The sequence below is a fragment of the Eriocheir sinensis genome, chromosome 59 (genome assembly GCF_024679095.1).
Source record: "Eriocheir sinensis breed Jianghai 21 chromosome 59, ASM2467909v1, whole genome shotgun sequence".
In the NCBI taxonomy this organism is placed as follows: domain Eukaryota; kingdom Metazoa; phylum Arthropoda; class Malacostraca; order Decapoda; family Varunidae; genus Eriocheir; species Eriocheir sinensis.
In genome coordinates this window covers 6,467,485-6,488,514 of record NC_066567.1, presented here as the reverse complement: position 1 = coordinate 6,488,514, position 21,030 = coordinate 6,467,485, and the positions used below count along the sequence as shown (strand labels likewise).

Below are 21,030 nucleotides of genomic sequence, written 5' to 3'. Positions count from 1 at the left end.
GAGTATGAATAAAAGGAGGGAAAAAATGTCAGAGTGAAAGAGTATGAATAAAAGGAGGGAAAAAATGTCAGAGTGAAAGAGTATGAATAAAAGGAGGGAAAAAATGTCAGAGTGAAAGAGTATGAATAAAAGGAGGGAAAAAATGTCAGAGTGAAAGATCATGAATAAAAGGAGGGAAAAAATGTCAGAGTGAAAGAGCATGAATAAAAGGAGGGAAAAAATGTCAGACTAAAAGATCAAATAAAAGAAGAGGGAAAAAATGTCAGAGTGAAAGATCATGAATAAAAGGAGGGAAAAAATGTCAGAGTGAAAGAGTATGAATAAAAGGAGGGAAAAAATGTCAGAGTGAAAGAGTATGAATAAAAGGAGGGAAAAAATGTCAGAGTGAAAGAGCATGAATAAAAGGAGGGAAAAAATGTCAGAGTGAAAGAGTATGAATAAAAGGAGGGAAAAAATGTCAGAGTGAAAGAGCATGAATAAAAGGAGGGAAAAAATGTCAGAGTGAAAGAGCATGAATAAAAGGAGGGAAAAAATGTCAGAGTGAGAGATCATAAACAAGAGAAGGGAAAAATACCAGACTGAGAGATCATTCAAAATGGGCCTCAACACATTCCTACACACTGATGACTGACTGACTGGATGCAAACCCCTCTCACCCATCATCACGTAATACAGTTCTCTCCACACAGCCGCCGGACGCTCCGAGGCTCCACACAGTAGCTGCTGCCTCAGTACCGCACGCTCCCCCTGGCCGCCACGATGGTGTTGCGCATCAGCATAGCCACTGTCATGGGCCCCACACCTCCGGGCACAGGGGTGATGTACGCTGCCTTCTCCACACAGCCTGCATCAAGTGAGTCTCTTAGCCATGGGGTTCAATGCCTGTAGTGTTAGGTCTACATCTATGGTGTAAGGATTGTATTTGACATGTTTCACTGAGGTAACAGCTGATTGTTTCAATGATAACTATATTGATGATCTGGGTAGGGTCGTTCATTGTTAGGTTATTTTATTAAGGTAACATCACTCTGATTTGCCAAGTTATTTGATGTATTAAGAGTGAGATCAGTGTATGGTTTGGGACTGTTCTTCAAAGGGATCCAAACTGAGCTAACACTGAGAGAGTAAAGTGATTTTTGTGCAGCTTCCAAATAGTGCTTCAAGTCCAATCTAGATGCCAACAAAGCAGTAGCTATATCTCAGTAACAGAGATGAACTAAATGTTACACCAAACACTATTAAATCACACTATCCAACAGATGACAATTTTTCCCTTTTATTGAGAAAAGAATAGAGTCCAAAGGCTATAGAAATGAGAAAATAATAAAAAGGAATGACATGCACTGATACAAACAAGTCCTGACAACTCACTTTCAAAGTCACAGTCCCCCACCAGTCTGGACTTGCCGGTGGTGGGGTCCTGGATGCGGTTGATGCCCACGTCGATGATGGCACAGCCGGGCTTGATCATGTCCCCGGTGATGAGGCCCGGCAGCCCGGCGGCGGTCACTATGATGTCTGCCGTGGCCACAAACACTCGCAGCTGCTCCACGGGGGTGTAGCGGTGGCAGATGGTGGTTGTGGCATCCATGCCCCCCGTCTCCCCTGAGGAAGGAAGGTAAAAGTTCTACTATGTTCAAACTTATATGTCAAATAAACCCAAGCTATGACAACCAGCAACAAGAATGAACTTTTTCCAGCACTCACAGATCACATGTAGCCTGAGTTGAAGGTTAAAGTTCTACTCTTCAGACTAATATGTCAAGTAAACCCAATCTATGCCAACTCAGTAACAAGAATTGACCTTCCCCAACATTCACAAATCACATGTAGCTGAGTCAAAGATTAAAGTTTTACTCTGATCAAACTAGTATTCCAAAGAAGGGCAACCCATGCCAACCCAGCAAGGAGATTTATCTTTCTCCAGCATTCACAAATAATATGCAGCCTGAGTTGAAGAAATGGGTGGCTCTCCTGTGACTTGGCCCATGATATTCACTTGATGGGGAAGAGGGAGGGGCTTGTTTGCTAAGCTACTATGAGCAGAGTTCTGGGTCACCATTTCGTGGGTTTGCTTTGTCATTAGCTTCAGGAGAGCAACAAAGATTGGGCCAGTTTTCCTTATTAGTACTAGAAATGAGTATAAATATCTCACATTTAATTTAGGATAAAAGTCCTTGAAGCAGAATGCATTGATGATGATGAAAAGACTGTTGCTAACTGAATATTTCTTTTGCACTTTTCCTTTTGACTGTGTAGCTGAAGGAAATGGCTCACCGTCCGGGCGAATGCCGTCCCCGTGAAGGAGCATCGCAATGGGCAGCCCCACATTTTTACTCCTTCCACACACCACTGCGTTCTTGCCAAAGGTTTCAATGCCTGGAAAAAAAAGGAATTTGGCACTTGCAGCAAGTAGCTACAGGGGCAAAAGATCTATCTGTAAATGGTCTCATTACTTCTTAAACTAACAGTTGAAGTTCAGACAGTTTGAAAGTTTGAAGTGATTATGAACACATTTGATCTGTTATCTGCTAATTTACATCACATGCTTACTTGCAGGTTAAGAGATTACTGGAAAGCAGTCTGTATTTTAAAATATATCAGAGCAGAGAGTTTGCATGTATCAGAAGATGGTTTACTGGAGAAAGAAAGTTTCATTTGCAGTATTATGGTTCCTTAAACAAGTGCCTCTGGAGCGCCTCTTTAAGGGCCCGGGTCTTTCTGCCGCTTGTTTGCAGTTCATGCGAGGAGAGAAACGAGCAAAACAATACATCATGATACAGCTGCCAATACAAAGAACAAGTTGTGCACAACAGCCAAATGGTACATATGGCTTCTTGGAAGGTCTACAGTTTATGCATATGCTGCAGCATTAATTCACTACCATTATGTTAAATGCAAATGACAGCCTCTTGCAGCATGTGTATCAAACCTTTAGTGTACAGATGTATTCATGCTCGTCAGTACATTTCACACCTACAAAAATATCAATAATACTTTGAAGCATCTGCAGTTGCAAGAATCTAGGTATGGGTTGAGTTGCCTGATGCTTAGCACTCATTGTTAAGGAACTGTAGCACAACCATTCTCTTGCAAGCAATACAGTGGTGGCAGTAAAAGTTTTAAGTCTTGTTAATACCTGAACAAACACTTGCATACATACAAACTGCAAATAACTGGTTGTAGATGAACCAAAATGGCTGAGAAACAGGAGTTGGCTTACCTTGATCCAACAATGTGGAATAAAAAAAAGGGGGAGGAGGAAGGATTATCAACAACTACACAGACCTGGCCTCAGTATACAATGCCTAAGGAAACAGCAACTAAAACCAGCAATAAATAAAAAAAACAGTAACATAAGGGACTCTACACTCAGGTCACTGCCGCGCCATGCACTGCCCACTCACCATACCGCCTTATGAGCTCCATGACCCCCAGGGGAGTGCATGGAGCCATACTGTTCATATCTAGACAAAACCTGCAAAACAGCAACACACAGACATTCAGACTCACAACACATGGTGCAGCTCTTGCCTCTCACACCAGTCTCTCTCTCTCTCTCACCCACACACCTGTGGCTTAACAGTCATGAGTGGCAGGAAGAGCCGAGTGCAGGGTTAAAAATGACTGGTTAAGGAGTGCCAGAGTGTGCTTCAGTTAGTGCACCAAAGATACCACAACATGAACTCAGGGAGGCTGTAGAGAGCTTTCTACACAGCCCAAAGAAAGCCTGAATTATTTCATACTGCCCTGCAATCAGTATTACATTTGGAGTATTTACATTGTAGCTACTATGTGCTACACAGGAAAGGCCCAGCAGCCAACACTCACCGTCCTATATTAATGACATGGAAGCCATCCACATCCTTTTGTGGGGAGACGGAGTTGCACACCACCTTCTCCTCCATGTGTTCAGGAAGTGGCAGCTGAAATATGCAGCATCATAGGATACAGGCCATCTACTAATGCTGATTTTCCTTAAAGTGGGCCATGGTATGGTTTATCTTTTTTTTTCTCATGTTCATGCATTTTTTTCCTCAAATTAATAATTATAGTTTCACATCAAATGAGGTGAGATGAACAGCACCTTGGTGGATAATATACTGGGGTGTTAATTGTTCCTCACCTGCACCAGAATGGCATCCACATCGCTGTCAGTGTTGAGCTGGTGCACCAGGGCCAGGAGGGAGGACTGGCTGGTGTCCGGAGGCAGGTGGTGGATGGTGCTCTGGATGCCTGCAACAATACTTGTTAAAAGGAATCTATTATGCATAAAAAGAAAAAAGGGGGTAAAGAATAATAACAATAATAATAGGGAGATGAAAAGATGATAATAACAATAATAATAGTAAAAACAGTCACTCTCATAGTGGGCAATGAAGCTCACCAATCTTATCAGCCGCCCTGGTTTTGTTTCTAACGTAGCTGCCGGAGGCCGGGTCGCCGCCCACGCGCACCAGCACCAGGTGAGGCGGCCGCCCCTTGCTGCCCAACAGGCTCTGCACCTCCTCCGCCAGCTCGCGGTGGATCTCAGCCGCCACTTTCTTGCCGTCGATCAGCTCCGCCCTGAGTCTGAGAAGGAACACCCGCGTCAGTAGTCACGTGGAGGGCTGCGGCACATGTGTGGGCCACCTGCGGGGAGGCTCACCTGTTGTGGCTGACGTGCAGGTGTTGGGCGGGCGCCTGGCCCAGCATGGCCCGCCGCAGCAGGCCCAGCACGCCCCTGCCGCCCCTCATCACGACACGTGCTCCGCGGCTTGAGAAAAGCATGCTGGTGGCAAGCGCTGGTTCAAAACAACTTAAAATAGAACCCTCGACGCAATGTGACGTTCCCAGGTGCGATGAGGCCGCGCCGCTCATTGGCCGGCCGTCCCGTTAGTGTTGTGGCGCCTCTGCCAATCGGGAGAGGCGGCGCGGCGGGACGTCAGATGGGTGACAGGGCCTTGTTGTGCTAGCACTGATCCTGGTTTTATTGTTTTCGGTACTGAACTACTCCTACTTTCAGCTTACTATTGAGGGAAAGCCCATTGATGAAGCCTTTAAAGTTACATAATAGGTGATCCCGTACGAAATGCTGAATTACATAAACAATAACAAGCCTTCCTGCGTTCGGCTGAAGAGTGTGGCTTTGGATAGCGGGTAAACTTTCTCCTTACATGAAAATTTAATATAATCAATTAAGTATTGGATTACTTATATAAATATTTGATGATGTTTGAATTATGTGATATATTCCTTACGATTGTCATTGTATTTAGGAAAACTTGATGCCAGAGGGGCGTCGCGGGATACGGAGGCGGCCTGGCAACAGCTGACCAAGAGCCGCTGAGCGGAGTCTCAGGACGAGGAGAGTACAAAAGTGAGAGGAAGAGGCGGCCAGCCCAGCCCTGCTCCTCTGTCACTCGCGTGTCCCCGTCTAGACACAGTAAGAACCCCAAGGACACGCGGGTGGGTGAAGGACATGCTGATGACGGTCCAAACCAAAGAATATCCAGGTGACCTTGAGACAGCTGTGCCCTGGGAAGCAAGCCAGGGAAGCTGTCACATAACACACTTGTACCAGATCCAATGTGTTAGCTAGTCTTGAGGGGGAATTCATGGAAATTATCATAGCACGATATATAGTTTTTACCTAGTTTTACACCCGTCAGAGTGTAGAGTTTGAATGTTTCCAAGATCTCGTCCTCATTGCAGTCCCGGTGATCAGCACTCAGAATGCAGAGTGACACTCTAAGGTGTGCCAGGATAAGTAGGAGGCTGCTGATGAGCAGCTGTGCCTGGCTGCGCTACCAGCACCCTCAGGCTGCCTTCTGCACTGCCAGGTGAGTCATTGGACTAAGCAGGAAAGGTGCGCTCGTCATCTTGCATGGTTCATTATTCTCTTTATAATAAATGAAGGATGATTAGATAATTTCATATAATGGGAATTGATTGCCAGAAGATGGTGACAGAATCTTGCTGAAGTTCAAATTGCCTAATCAATAAACATCACTTTCATATTCTTTTCCTGCAGTGCACTGAACCAGAGTCATTATGACGTGCTGGGCATCAAGAATGACTGTACACTGGCAGAGGTGAAGGACCAGTATATTCGTCTCTCCAAAGAGGTAAGGCCTTCATGGTGTCACAATGACTGGCTAAGTATGTTGAGAGATATGCACTGTACAACATACAAGTTTATTTATTCAGCCTTTTCTCAATAGTAACATGTATAGAGGGTCACTGTTACTTCTCATTTCAGTTTCATCCAGACACAAACCCAGAGTCAAAGGACAACAAACGCATCCTTGCAATAAATGAAGCTTACTCCGTCCTGAGCAAGCCAGGGCTGCGGAAAGCCTATGACACCGAGCTGCTGCAGAAGAGTAAGGTGACCATGCACACCTACGGGGACATCAGGACCAATGCCCCCATGGAACAAGTGTAAGTCTGGGGTGCTAGGGAGTGGGGGGGCCTCCTCAATGGGCTACAGATACAAAGATGGCTTCCTTGAATTGGTGTATGCGGGAAATTTCTGTTGTAAGCACCGCTTATGAGGAGAGGAAAGAAGTAACTGTATGAAGCAAAGAGAAGGAAGAGACTGTAAGAAAGTAGGTTAATAGAAGAAAGAAAAGGGAAGGGGGTGACTTGTCTAACTTGCTTTTAAAGGAGCAGTTCTGAGTGGTCTTTTTTTGTAATTTTTGTTTTTTTGCCCTTGTGCTGTTTCTTTACTGTAAAGAAAGAAAAAAAAAGAGAGGCTTGGCCATCACACACAAGTATACATAGGTAGACCATGACAGTTTGCTCCTTGTATAATAGACATGCTTATATTTTCATATTTGCTTGTATATGGTACTAAGCAGAACAAAAATCATAATAGGATCAAGAAAATACCACATAATTCCTGTTTTCATCAGTGAAATACCATTGTCCCCACAGAATATTTAAAGACGACTCTTTGTGGGAACACCGAGACAAGACCGAGTTTTACAAGAACAGGGACAGACCATACTATGGGGTGAAGGGTGTCAAGAAGTTGCCCAACTCCTACATTGCGGCGGGGGCGGTGGTGTTCATGATAGTAGGGGCCGTGTTCCACTTCTTCCTGGCCAAGTGAGTGATGCTTTGGCCACCACTGTTTACATGTCTTTATCTTCCATATACTCTATCCTAAATGTCAATATCTTTCCCATTCTGATTAATGTCTAAACTTTTGTGTCGTAGCTCAGTGTCTTAACTTTTACACACAGTTTCAATGTCTTAATTTTTACTTACATACTGTTGTCTTAATGTCACAAGGTAATGCCTTATTATGTCGTTACCTATATTACCTGTGACTTCATTACAAGGTCTCAATTCTCATGTATTGATGTTTCCATGTCTTTATTTCACATGATGGCAGTTAATGATGTTTGAAAGCCTTATATTAATTTAACATAGTTTATGATGTTTTGATGTTACTTGGAACCTCATAGCAGTGTCTTAACTCATATATATTGAGGTTTCAATGTCTTAATTTCACATGACACTTATTAATGATGTCTTAATATCGCATGGCAATGGTTAATGATGTCTTGATGTCTTTTGATGTCACTCAGGACCTCTTCTGACTTCACCATCAAGCAGCTGAACCTTCGGGACCAGATCGCCAGCACCCACCACACAGAGGTTAGGAATCTTGCCAAGGCCAACGGCAACGCGGTGCAAATGGAGCTGCTGAGGCGAAGGAACGAGGAAGAAATCCGCAACAGATAAGGAATCGTCAGTTAGTCACTCATACTGAGAAGTGTTTGTTTGTCTATTTGGCGGTGGTGTGTGGTGGTGCCAGAACCAATGTCAAAACTACCAGTCTTGTCGTGGGTTCAGGAGTGTGTGGAGGGGCAGTGTGTTTGTCTACTTATTGACTGTTTAGTAGCTGGAAAACTTTCATTGCTACTACTACTACTACTACTAGGCTCACTTACACACTAAATATATACAAACTGAACACACGACTCACACAATAATATACATTCATACACATTTATTACTACAACTACTACTAGTCTCACTAATACATCAAATACTCATATAATTCTTTACTCACAATACCCTTGCACAATAACAAACCACACACACACATAATTAAATACACACACACATTCATTCAGACACATATGCTCACATAAACCTCACCAACATGCATCAGAGTAACATGTAGGTGCTGGTGGTGAGGTTATGCTTTCTGGTGACTCAGCCAACAACTAAAATGGCTCACTGACCTCCACTTGACTCCTGTGGCTCACTCATCATTACTTTGTGGATGGTTCAGTTTTTATCTGAGGCCATAGTGTGGATGTGTTGTGTTGGTATCCAATGCTGTTCATCCCGGGAGCTGATCACCACAAACTTGACCTTATTTGTGATGGTACTATGTTTGTCTTGCATCCTTAGTGGGGTTGCTGAGTGCTGGAAATATTACCAGAAGAGATAATAGCACAGTACTTACTAATGGAAGCTGGAAGTACTGCCGCAAAAAATTATAACCCATTAGTATGAAACCTGTAATAATGTGTGTTGAAAATATTACTGGAAGAGATACAAGTACAATACCTACTATTGGAAGCTAGAAATACTGCCACAAGCTATTATAACTCATTAGTATGAAACTTGTAATAATGTGTGTTGAAAATATTACTGGAAGAGATAAAAACACAGTACCTTCACAATCAGAAGCTGGAAGTACTGCTGCAAAATATCAGCCCAATAGTCCAACTCTTTTAGTGATAGGTGTCAAAAATATTACTGCAAGAGATAATAACACAGTACCTTCACAATCAGAAGCTGGAAATACTGCCAGAAAATATCAACCCATTAGTCCAACTCTTTTAGTGATAGGTGTCAAAAATATTACTGCAAGACATGATAGCACAGTACCTTTATGAATGGAATCTGGGAATATGTACTGCCAAAAAATATCATAACCTATTAGTCCAACTCTTTTAGTGATAGGTGTCAAAAATATTACTGCAAGACATGATAGCATAGTACCTTTATGAATGGAATCTGGGAATATGTACTGCCAAAAAATATCATAACCTATTAGTCCAACTCTTTTAGTGATAGGTATCAAAAATATTACTGCAAGACATGATAGCACAGTACCTTTATGAATGGAATCTGGGAATATGTACTGCCAAAAAATATCATAACCTATTAGTCCAACTCTTTTAGTGATAGGTATCAAAAATATTACTGCAGGACATAATAGTGCAGTACTTTTACTAATGGAAGCTGGGAATGCTGCCACAAAAGATTATAAGCCATTAGTCCTACACCCTTAGCAGTGGGTGGTGAAGGTGTTACTGCAAGAGATGATGGTGCAGGACCTTTATGAATGGAAGCTGAAAATGCTGCCACAAAAGATTATAAGCCATTAGTCCTACACCCTTAGCAGTGGGTGGTGAATATATTACTGCAAGAGATGATGGTGATTTATATTGATGATAGTTACTTATAGTGATTCATAATAGTGCAGTACTGTTATGAATAGAAACTGAAAATGCTGCCACAAACAATTATATTTTAACATTTATAAGAAAAGTAGATTATACCCAACCCAGGAATCGAACCACAGTAGCCTTAACCCGGTAGCAGCGGGGATCATGTTTCTTAATGGTTCCTCCAAGCGAGAAAAATGAGAAAAAATCACCCCTCACACAAACCATTTCATAATACATATATATCAAAGCATTTCTGATCTGATTATGTTTCATCTATTTTGGGGGGTAAATATCATGGCACAAATTTGGCCCGTCACTGCTACACGGTGAAGCCACAAATTTGGCCCTTCGCTGCTACCGGGTTAAGTTATGAAAGGAATGAAAGGAACTTTTTTTTTTTTTTTGTGTGTGTGTGTGTGTGTATGAAAAAAACACTGATACAAAAAAAGTTCATGTAAATATACAACACAGTTTTAGGTTATTTATTATACACATAAGAAAAAAATCACCAGGAAATGCCGTAGAGTTTTGGAGTATTTGATAAGATGACTGTGTTCAACAAGGCAATATGGTATAATTTACATAACCAATAGTTCTTAGTTCATACTCAGGTTCACAAGATCTGGCAGGAGGGAAAGGGAAGGGAGAGGAGAAAAGAAAATGAACACAGGAACAGGCAAGGAAGGGAAGGGAGCGGTGAAGGTAACAAAGGAAAGGAAATGGAAGAGGGTGATCAAGGAAGGAAGGGAGAAGAAGGAAAGGGAAAAAGGGTGTGTAGCAAAGTAATGGAAGAAAGGGAGAAATAGAAAAGGGAAAAGAGTGTACAAGGAAGGAAGGGAGCAGAAGGAAAGGGAAAAGGGTGTTCAGGGATGGAATGAAAGAAAGGAAAGAGAAAAAAGGGGTGTTTAGCAAAGGAGTGGAAGGAAGAAAGGGAAGAGGGTGTACAAGGAATGAAAGGAAGGAAGGGAATGAGGGAAAGAATAAAAGAAATGTGTTCAGGGAAGGAAGAATAAAGAAGAAAGGAAAAATAATGTTGGAGAAAAGAAATGGAATAGAGAAAAGAAATTACTGAATGAAACAAGGAGAAGGAAGATATTGTAGGAGAGTAGAATAACAGAAGGAAGAATAAAGAAGAAAGGAAAAATAATGGAGAAAAGAAATGGAATAGAGAAAAGAAATTACTGAATGAAACAATGAGAAGGAAGATATTGTAGGAGAGTAGAATAACAGAAGGAAGAATAAAGAAGAAAGGAAAAATAATGTTGGAGAAAAGAAATGGAATAGAGAAAAGAAATTACTGAATGAAACAAGGAGAAGAAAGATATTGTAGGAGAGTAGAATAACAGAAGGAAGAATAAAGAAGAAAGGAAAAATAATGTTGGAGAAAAGAAATGGAATAGAGAAAATAAATTACTGAATGAAACAATGAGAAGGAAGATATTGTAGGAGAGTAGAAAAACAGAAGGAAGAATAAAGGGAAGGGGGTAACTAGTGTAATTTCTTGCCAACACAAATGTCTACCTAAAATAATGACTCCACTCCCTTCATGAGCTGTACTGAGGTCGACTGACTGATTGAAGGTTTGGAGTGACTGACAGACTGACTGGTAGGAGGTGTGAAGTGACTGACTGACTAGAGATGAGGTGACTGACAGACTAACTGGAGGTGTGAAGTGACTGACTGGAGATGAGATTATTGACTGACTGAAGATGAGGTGTTTGACTGACTGGAGATGAGGTGACTGACTGACTGGACTTATGAGAAGACTGACTGATTGGAGGTGAGGAGACTTGCTAACTGGATAGAGATGACTGACTGACTGAAGATGAAGTGACTGATTGACTGACTGACTGGAGTTGTGACCTGACAGACTGGAACTGTGACATGACTGACTGACTGAAGATGAGGTGACTGACTGACTGACTTACTGACTGACTGGAATTGTGACATAACTTACTGACTGACTGGTAATGATTTGACTGACTGGAGTTGTGAGATGACTGACTAGTGAGGTGACTGTTAACTCATCCTCTCATCACCCGACTGACTTTGACCTCATCAAAAAAAAAGAAAAAAGAAAAAAAGGAAAATAAACAAACTTCTTAATCTATACTGCTTGAATGTCCTTCTTCTGTACAGCTTGTCAATAAAACCTTGATAAATATGTGTTGATACTTACCATCTGTGTTTATTTATTTATTTATTCATTTTCAGATTTATTATTATTACTTTTTGTCTTTTCATTGACCTTTTTTTTTTGTTCTACTTGGTCTTTGTTAATCTGGTTTTAATTATCCCTTTTTATACTCTTCCTCCTTCTCCTCCTCCTCTTCCTCTTGTTCCTCCTCCTCCTCTTAATCCTCTGCCTTTTCCTTCTTCAATTACAGTTCTTTTCTTCTTCTTCTTCTTCTTCTTCTTCTTCTTCTTCTTCATTATTATTTAGTTCTAGAATACATATATGAAGAAATGTTACTCTCTCTCTCTCTCTCTCTCTCTCTCTTCCCCCCCTTAGGTATGCTGCCCTCACACTACCTTCCTTAATTACATCATTTGTCTGCTTATTACCTTCATTTCTGGGCTTTGATGAGGTGAAGAAAATGGTTGGTGCAAGGCAAGGCATATCAAGGGCTATTTATATTTGATTAAGTGATTCTTCTTCTTTTTTTCTTCCTTCTGATGTGTTTTGTTGTTGTTGTCTTGCTTTTCCTATCTTTTATCTTTTTCTCTTATATTCCTCTTCTTTTTTCTTTTCTTCTTCTTTTTCTTCTTCTTCTTCTTCCTCCTCTTCTATCTTCTTTGTCTTCTTTTTCCTTCATGTCTTTCTTTTTTTTTTCTTTCCTCTCCTTTCTTTCCTTCCTTCATTTCTTTCTTTCTTTATTTTGTGTATGTGTTAGAGAGAGAGAGAGAGAGAGAGAGAGAGAGAGAGAGAGAGAGAGAGAGAGAGAGAGAGAGAGAGAGCGCAATGCATGGGGCAGATAAGGTGCAGCAAGTATACCACATTTTTGGCGCTCTTCAACCCCTGCCCGAAGCTGCTTTACGCAAATGAGGACGAGAAAAAAAAAGTATATTGTGTGGGTAAACGATAGCGGTGTCAGGTTGCAGGGCGAGGCTATATAAATGTCTCAATATCTTCAATTTATTAAGCTATGAAGATTTTTTTATATATCTACATTGCTACACGTTTAAATTTATCGCCTGTTTTCTTTTATTTTATGTTGGTAGTAATTTGTTTGGTCATTTGTGTCCTTTTTTTTTGCCTTTAGCTGTCTTTGTTGTTTATACTCATTAGCCTATTATTATTTTCTTTTGTTACACGGTTATTTATTTATTTTTTCTATATCTTTACATTCTCATTTTTTATGTTGGTACTAATTTGTCTGGTCATTTGTCTTTTTTTTTGCCTTTAGCTGTCTGTTGTTTATACTCATTAGCCTATTATTATTTTCTTTTATTCCACGGTTATTTATTTATATTTTCTATGTCTTTACATTCTCATTTTTTTATGTTGGTTCTAATTTGTTTGGTCATTTGCCTTTTTTTTGCCTTTTGCTGTCTTTGTTGTTTATACTCATTAGCTTATTATTATTTTCTTTTGTTCCACGGTTATTTATATATTTTTTTCTATATCTTTACATTCTCATTTTTTCCCTGATTACTGTTCACGTCTGCTTTTGTTCCTGCTTTCTATTTATTAACTGCTCTTTTTTCTTTCCTTTTTCATATTGCTACTAAAAAATCAGCACTTTGTTTTTTCTGCGTATTATATATAAAACAAAGTGCTGATTTTAGAGTAGCAATGTTAAAAAAAGAAGGAATAAAGAGCAGTTAAGAAATAGAAAGCACGAACTAAAGCAGACATAAGTAGTAATTAGGAGAAAAAAATGAGAATGTAAAGATATAGAAAAAAAAATAACCATGTAACAAAAGAAAATAATAATAGGCTAATGAGTATAAACAACAAAGACAGCTAAAGGCAAAAACAAACAAACAAATGACCAGAAAAATTAATACCAACATAAAAAAAAAGAGAAGAGGCGATAAATTTAAACATGTAGCAAAGTAGATATATAGAAATTAAGGTCATTCCATTGCCACTGAATTGATTTGGAGAATGTTTCTTTGCTAACAACATTTCTTCCGTACTTTTTGTCTTCGTATCCTATAGTTTCATTTCTAGGTCATTCCATTGCCAGTGAATTAATTTGGGGAACGTTTTTGTGCTATGTTATTGCTTCCGGACTTTCTTTTGTCTTCGTATCCTATAGTTTAATTTCTAGGTCATTCTTTTGCCAGTGAATTAATTTGGGGAACGTTTTTGTGCTCTTGTATTGTTTTAGTTTACGTTTTCCTCCAGGGTCGCTATTCTCAACGCTTCCACCTCTCTCTCTCTCTCTCTCTCTCTCTCTCTCTCTCTCTCTCTCCAAAGGTCGAAAAAGAGATTAGTCGTGTTTTCTTGGGTGTTTTCACGTTCATGGTACGGAAGAAGGGTCAAGCTACCACCAGGGTCATAGAAGTACCTCTGGAAGTGCTTAAAACTCCTAGAAAAGCCTTGTCAAATATGTTTTAGGATATGACCTCAGTCTCCCCTTTCGTTTCGGCTCAATCTTCCTTCAGTAAGTTTAGATTTTTATTGCTACTTACTGGGTGGGTTACAAAACAGTGCTCTCTCTCTCTCTCTCTCTCTCTCTCTCTCTTCAGGGGGTCTAGTGAATCCTTAAGGAGCACCTGTTGCGCGGGTAATGATGTGGTGATGATGGTGATGATAATGGTGATGATGGGGCCTTTTATATCTGCGGGACTACCATTATCAGGGAGTATGGTGCTTTTATTTACCTTGAGGGGGTGGGTGCGGTCATTGCGGGGGCGGGGCGAGTGGAGGCCATGGGCGGGGCACGGGGCGGGGTGGGTTGCGGCGGGGGGCGGGGCCATTGCAAAGGAGAGAGAGTTTTAAAAGCCACATCGCCTCCCTCAGTGTCGGCCTGGCCACTTCAGTACACACGCGCGGGTCTCCATGTGTGTGTGTTCCCTCCTGCGTGTATGTGTGTGCATGTGTGTGAGTGAGTGTGTGCGTTGGTGTGAGTGGAGTGAGAGAGAGAGGGTAGAGGTGGTGCAGGAGTGAGAGTGAGGGGGGTGACTTCTACTCCTGCTCCTTCTGCTGTGTCTGTCTGTACATGTAGGTCGAGGATATGCAAATCTAGATGCGCTTCACTGGGTATTTCGTTGCAGTCATGTTTCTCATTCCGAAATACATTTGCACTCGGAACTTCCCCCGCGCGCCACGCTCCACCATGCAGTCAAGAGCATTTGTTTGAGTCTAGTTTCTTTTGCCAAGCCAGTCAGCCGCACACACACACACACACACACACACACACACATGGGCTGGCGCACATCTCTCTCAGGTGGTTGAGTTTGTCTGACACTTATCTCGTCCCTGACTTGATCTGGTTCGGCTTTGTGATCTAATCGAGGCATTAATCAGGATGAGGCGAATGTGAAGGTCGTTAAATGATAAGTAATGAAGGTTGGGCGCCAGGGGTTGTCATTATAATTCTTGCTTATCATTGGTTATCTCCGGGCGAGGCGGGAAGCGACAAGGACTACGGCACTTAACAATTATCTCATGCATGGACTATTAGCGGCCCACATCGCGACTAAAATCAATAATAAAACGTTCATATTAAACTCCACGGCACACCTTAACACTCCAAACCTTTGTCGTTACAGGAATGAGAGAAGAACAGATAGATGAGAGGAAACATTTATTAGGCAGCGACATGTAAACAAACCCACGTGTGTGAAAGTGACAGCAACAGGATCGCGGTAGTGTCGCAGCGGGAGGCAAAAACGTGCGTGGCGGCGACAGGAGGGAGAGGAGCAGGACCAGGAGAGGAGGAGCAGCGGGAAGGAGAGTGACCACAGCCATGAACGAGGACGAGATGCAGCTGGCTCAGGCCCTGGCGAAGATGACCGGGCCCCGAACACCCATCCAATTCCAGGCGAAGCTCAAGAACAAATTGCAGGGATTCAGGTGAGTGTTTGTTTTTTGCTTTTGTGTGTGTGTGTGTGTGTGTGTGTGTGTGTCAATATGTAGCGTATGCCCCCAACTTTGCATTTACCAGAGTGAGTTGGATGTACTTCTAAATTAATACAAAGAGAAATTCAGTTATTTTACGTCATCTTCGGTTGGAAAATAAATAAACTACTCCAATTACATGACTAGATAAACAGGTATACAAATAAATCAGAGTCGACTTAGGCTTAAGAATAGAAGTGACGTGATGTGAGAGACACGAGGAAAGAATATAGATATAAGCGGCCAACCAGTTATTCCTTGAAGGCCGACGGGATAATGCAGCGTGAGACATAAATCATTAGCTGTAAACGTGATGATAACAATGAAAGGAAAGTATAAAGGAACGCCGGGAGAACGAGTGGGTTATGTATATATTTTTATGTAGTGTTTTTTTCTGTGTTGGGAGAAACTAGTAAATCAAGTATTATTTATGAGGTGTATACATTGTTATTTGATGGTGGAAGAAATTATGACGAATGAGTGTGTTGTTCCCATGTGGTTTTGGTATCAGTAGGTCGATCACAGCCATGAATTCTGGACCCGTTCACACTTCAACAAAGCCAATTCCCTGCCATATTTCATCTTTCCGAGTGTAAAACTGCTCGAAATACTCACGGCTTGTTTCTATCTATCTATGCGGTTTGTGTCTTGTTAGCAATGCAGTCTTAAACATTAGGAAGAAAATAACACTGGAAAGAAAATGGATTGCAATGTTGATGTCCGTAAACAGATTCATGATAGACAAGATACGCATGACAGCAGAGAGAGAGAGAGAGAGAGAGAGAGAGAGAGAGAGAGAGAGAGATGATGATGGTAATTGAAGGTGAGTGGTGGTGGTGAGACGAGGAGTCAGCGGGGCGGGAAGTAATGATGATGGTGATGCTGATGATGAGGCGTCGTGACTTGCGAAGAAGCGATTGAGAAGTAGGAAAAGGTGACGTTATGCTCTTCCTCTTCCTTTCTTCTCATCATCACCACCACCATCACCACCACACAAGTCTATAAACAGCCCCCACCCCATCCATCACTTCCCATCACATCACCCATTCCAGTCCTTCAATCATAGCCTAGCAGATTCATAACTCCCCAAAATTGATAACCACAGACTCACTCGCAGGGGGATTCGAACGTGGCTATTAAGATAACACCAGCAACAATAAAGATAATGGGGTTCTCGCGTCAGGCAGAGGATTATGGGGAAAGACGGGAGGGCGGGAAGTCAGACAGACGGTTGGACGGAGGGGCGCGGGAAACGGAAGAAAGGAAAGGAAGGACGGGAAGGAATGGACTTCAGGTTAGGATATTGATGGGAATACTAATACAGACTGACGTTTAGGCCCCAGGGAGTCTGTACACCTCATCCTTAACGCTGGGAGGAGATCAAAGCGGAAAGGGATGAAGGATGGAAGGACTCGGGAATGAAGTATGGCTGAGGAACATTATAGGACGCGTGAACAAGCAAGCGTTATGTTCCAAGGCTTATTATTATCTGTGTGGTCGTGGTCTGATTTTATGTATGTTGCCTACGTTTTTTCTACACTTTAAACTTCCTTCTTGGTTTTCTTTCCGTTTTATTTTTATTTCCAAAGTTCGTAGACAACATATAAGGAAAGAAAGCGGGAAGGAAAGGAAGGGAGAGATTAGAGAGGAGGGGAAGAGGGCTTGGAAGAAAGGATGAAAAGGAACTTACTGTATACTTGAAGAAATGGTGGGAAGGGTGTGATATGTAATGATAAAGATTAAACTACTACCATAAACTCTTAAAGTGGACCCAGAAAGCCTAATTTACCTCCATATTGATACTTGTCGCATGTAAGTAAAAGAAAATGGAACAAGGAAGGAAGCGGGAAACAAAGAACGGGAAACGAATTACGGGCAATGACAGCAATGAAAATACTACCATAAACTCAAATTAGACCCAGAAAGCCAATTTTGCCTCCATATTGATACTTGTCGCGGGAATGAGAAGGGAAGGAACATAAGGGAGCGGAAAAGAGAGAACGGGAAGCGAATTATGGGCAATGACAGCAATGAAAATACTACCATAAACTCAAATTAGACCCAGAAAGCCTATTTTACCGCCATATTGATACTTGTTGCGGGAATGAGAAGGGAAGGAACATAAGGAAGCGGAAAAGAAAGAACGGGAAGCGAGTTATGGGCAATGACAGCCATGGAAATACCACCAGAGTAGTATGTGTTTTACTTCCATATAGCCTATAATGATGTCTGGCGGCAGAAATGAAAAATGAAGCGAAACATAATGGGAAGAACGGGAAGGGAGTTATGGGCAGTGATAACCGTGAAAACACTTCCATTGTCTCTAAAATTATTTCCAGGAGGCCTAATTTACCCTCATATTGATAATCGCCGCAGAAATGAAATAAAAAAAAACGAAACTAAGGGAAGAAAGCGAGAAAAGGAAGAACGGGAAGCGCGTTATGGGTAATGATAGCCATGAAAACACTACCGCACGCCGAAATTGGTCTTATTAGACTCCGGCAGTGGTTCCCAATCTTTTTTTCAGGCGACCCCAATCATGCACCTCTAGACATTACCGCGACCCCACTTTTTTAGTTGTGTATTTGTTATTATGATATGATAACACCATGTTTGATATTTTGAGGTCTTGGCGACCCCAGGAAAAGCGCTTGGCGACCCCACTTGGGGTCGCGACCCCAGGGCTGGGAAAGGGGGTCTTACAGTCTCTTGGAGAGTGTTTTTTTTAGCTTCATATTGATGTTTGGCCGCAGAAATAAAGAAGAATACGAAACTAAAAGAAGGAAACGAGAAAAGTAAAAACGGGAAACATTTTTTGTGAATATGTAATAGCCCTGCAAACACTACCATATGCCGAGATTGGCCTTAGGATGTGCGTTTTAGCTCCATATTGTGTTTTGGTGGCAGAAATGTGGAAGAAAACGAAACCTAAGGAAGGAAATGAGAAAAGGAAGAACGGAAAGCGATTTTTGTGTAATGATAGCCCTGCAAACACTACCATGCGCCGAGATTGGCCTTAGGAAGGGTGATTTAGCTCCATATTGATGTCTGGTGGCTCGGGGGGGTAATTTGGCTGTCAACGCACCGCCTGGATGAAGTATGGCAACCCGTCACCCGCACTGTTTTAACTTGAGTGTGTTGGTTACCCGCTCATTCAGTCCGTGTCAGTCAGTCAGTGAGTCACCCAGTTAGTTGTTATATATATATATATATATATATATATATATATATATATATATATATATATATATATATATATATATATATATATATATATATATATATATATATATCAGTTTCTTTAGTTATTTATTTGCTTGTTTGTTTACTTAGACGATGAGTGCGTGAGGTAGTGTTTATGTTAGAAAGTTAGGTATATAGTTAGTTATATAGTTACTTACCTACATATCATAGTTAGTTAGTCAGTTTAATTAGCAAGCCAGTCAGTCAGCAAACCAGTCAGTCAGATATCCAGTCAGTTGCTTAGTTCATTATTTAGTCAGCCAGTCAGTCAGTCAGTCAGTTAATCTGATAGTTAGTTAGCCAGCCAGTCAGTAAGCCAGTCATTCAGCCAGCCAGTTATATAGTTAGCCAGCCAGTCAGTAAGCCAGTCATTCAGCCAGCCAGTTAGTCAGCCAGTCAGTCAGTCAGTAAGTCATTTGAGATCCAAGATTTCTGTTTATTCACCTTTATTCAACATTAATTTTGGAATGATGTGTCTTTTCTTTTTTATATTGAATAGAATATGATAGGACTAGCTATGCATTTTTTTATATCCTTATATTACCTCCTTTCTCTTTGTCATTTATATTTCTTCTTCTTCTTCTTCTTCTTCATCTTTTTCTTCTTCTTCTTCTTCTTCTTCTTCTTCTTCTTCTTCTTCTTCTTCTTCTTCTTCTTCTTCTTCTTCTTCTTCTTCTTCTTCTTCTTCTTCTTCTTCTTCTTCTTCTTCTTCTTCTTCTTCTTCTTCTTCTTCTTCTTCTTCTTCTTCTTCTTCTTTTTCTTCTTGTGTTGTCGTCTTATTGCGAATGTGGAATGTTGTTTATCGTTTCCTTCTTGTTTTATAGTTGTTGTTGTTGTTGTTGTTGCTGTTGCTGTTGTTGATGATGATGATGATGATGATGAGGTTTTAGTTGCTGCAGTTTTCTTCGTTTTCCTCTCTTTCTCTCTTTCCTTACTTCTTCTTCATCTGTAAAGAAAAGAAAGAATAAGAGGAAAAAGACAGGTAACAGGTGAATAAGCGAGAAAATAAAAGATAAAAGATAAAAGAATGGAATAAACTTAGTAAAGCGAATAAACTTGAGAGCATAATAAAACAGAAAAGAAAGAAAAGAAGAAAAATATACAAGCAGCAAAGAAAACAAACGACATAATAACAGAGAAAAAGAAAAAGATAAAATACAGGTAGAGAGGCGAACACACGAACACACCTTGAAGAGAACGCGAGGTATGTGATTAATTTCAGGTGTGCCGTGTATACCTGCTTATCGAGGGGCCAATCTCGCTCCCGGGACGTGTGTGTTTGTTTATTTTTTAATTAGAGAGCAGGTGTGGAGGTGGCGATGAGGTGGTGATAGTGGTTTTATAGTTTTGCTGGATGGTTGTAATAGTGGTAGTAGTAGTAGTAGTAGTAGTAGTAGTAGTAGTAGTGGTGGTGGTAGTAGTAGTAGTAGTAGTAGTAGTAGTGGTAGTGGCAGTAGTAGTAGTAGTAGTAGTAGTAGTGGTGGTAGTAGTAGTAGTGGTTATAGTAGTAGTGGTAGTGGTAATAGCAGTAGTAGTAGTAGTAGTATTAGTAGTAGTAGTAGAAGAAAAAGAAGAAGAAGAAGAAACAACTAGAAAACGTGATGAAGAGTAAAAAAATCGAGTAAGAGAAAAAAGTAAACACAAATAACAGGAAAAAAACGAAAATAAAATAATAAAATAAAAGACCAACAGTAAAGAAAAAGGAGGAAGAAAAAACGAAAACGAAAAAAAAAAAACGAAGCGAAAAGAAAAACAACAATAACAGAAGAAACAGTAAATAAAAACAAAACCAGTAAGAAGAAAAAAAAAACACAGAAAAAACAAAGCAAAATAGAATGAAAAAAAGTGAAAGCCTGGCAGTAAAAAAACAAAACCAGAAAAGAGAAAACAAAGTAGCAGAAAAAAGACAAAAAAATAAGACAAACAAGAACAGTTAAAAAAAATCGATAATGTAAAAAAACAAACAAACGAAAATTAAAGAAAAAACAACAACAACTAGCCACCTAACAGACAGACAAGCCAGACTAATGACTCTGGACCCGCTACAGCTGACAATAACAGGTGCCACGGGAACCCGCTAATGGGCCAGGTATCAACGCCCAGGTGAGAGCAATGCTTACTTGGGGATTACACAGGATTAGCGTCAGGGGTGAGGACTCTGTATACCTGGGGAGGGATTAGGAGGAGGGATAAAGGAGAGGGGATGGAAGCGATGATAGGGAGGAGTAATGTAGAAAGGGAAAGGATGGTATG

The 21,030-nt window shown here is 40.9% G+C and overlaps 3 protein-coding genes and 1 long non-coding RNA gene across 7 annotated transcripts in view; 3 read left to right on the top strand and 1 right to left on the bottom strand.

The window, feature by feature from the left end:
* Positions 1-32: 32 nt before the first annotated feature.
* LOC126985450 (bifunctional methylenetetrahydrofolate dehydrogenase/cyclohydrolase, mitochondrial-like) lies at positions 33-5,004 on the bottom strand. The gene is made up of 8 exons (XM_050840334.1): positions 4,649-5,004; positions 4,388-4,572; positions 4,127-4,236; positions 3,832-3,926; positions 3,408-3,478; positions 2,278-2,379; positions 1,372-1,605; positions 33-844 (listed from the first exon to the last, which is right to left on the bottom strand). Exons 1-8 carry the CDS (start codon positions 4,858-4,860, stop codon positions 729-731), a joined length of 1,125 nt encoding a protein of 374 aa, XP_050696291.1. The 5' UTR covers positions 4,861-5,004; the 3' UTR covers positions 33-728.
* Positions 5,005-8,780, top strand: LOC126985451 (dnaJ-like protein 60). 3 transcript variants are annotated; one of them, XM_050840336.1, is made up of 7 exons: positions 5,005-5,139; positions 5,259-5,425; positions 5,695-5,822; positions 6,014-6,107; positions 6,242-6,423; positions 6,919-7,092; positions 7,578-8,780. In XM_050840336.1, exons 3-7 carry the CDS (start codon positions 5,716-5,718, stop codon positions 7,732-7,734), a joined length of 714 nt encoding a protein of 237 aa, XP_050696293.1. In that variant the 5' UTR covers positions 5,005-5,139; positions 5,259-5,425; positions 5,695-5,715; the 3' UTR covers positions 7,735-8,780. The 3 variants fall into 3 exon arrangements, with proteins under 3 accessions (XP_050696293.1, XP_050696294.1, XP_050696292.1); XM_050840337.1 differs by having other exon boundaries at positions 5,259-5,448; XM_050840335.1 differs by having other exon boundaries at positions 5,259-5,495.
* A 42-nt stretch (positions 8,781-8,822) lies between these two features.
* LOC126985453 (uncharacterized) lies at positions 8,823-11,625 on the top strand. Of its 2 annotated transcripts, none has more exons than XR_007738727.1 (2): positions 8,823-8,970; positions 9,199-11,625. It is a non-coding gene; the product is annotated as an uncharacterized LOC126985453 (long non-coding RNA). The 2 variants fall into 2 exon arrangements; XR_007738726.1 differs by having other exon boundaries at positions 9,085-11,625.
* A 3,721-nt stretch (positions 11,626-15,346) lies between these two features.
* Positions 15,347-21,030, top strand: part of LOC126985442 (NAD kinase-like) — a 110,804-nt gene continuing 105,120 nt past the window's right edge. The window contains exon 1 of the mRNA XM_050840318.1: positions 15,347-15,489. Within this exon, the coding sequence (XP_050696275.1) occupies positions 15,383-15,489 (107 nt within the window). The 5' untranslated portion in view covers positions 15,347-15,382. The remainder of the gene's footprint in view (positions 15,490-21,030) is intronic.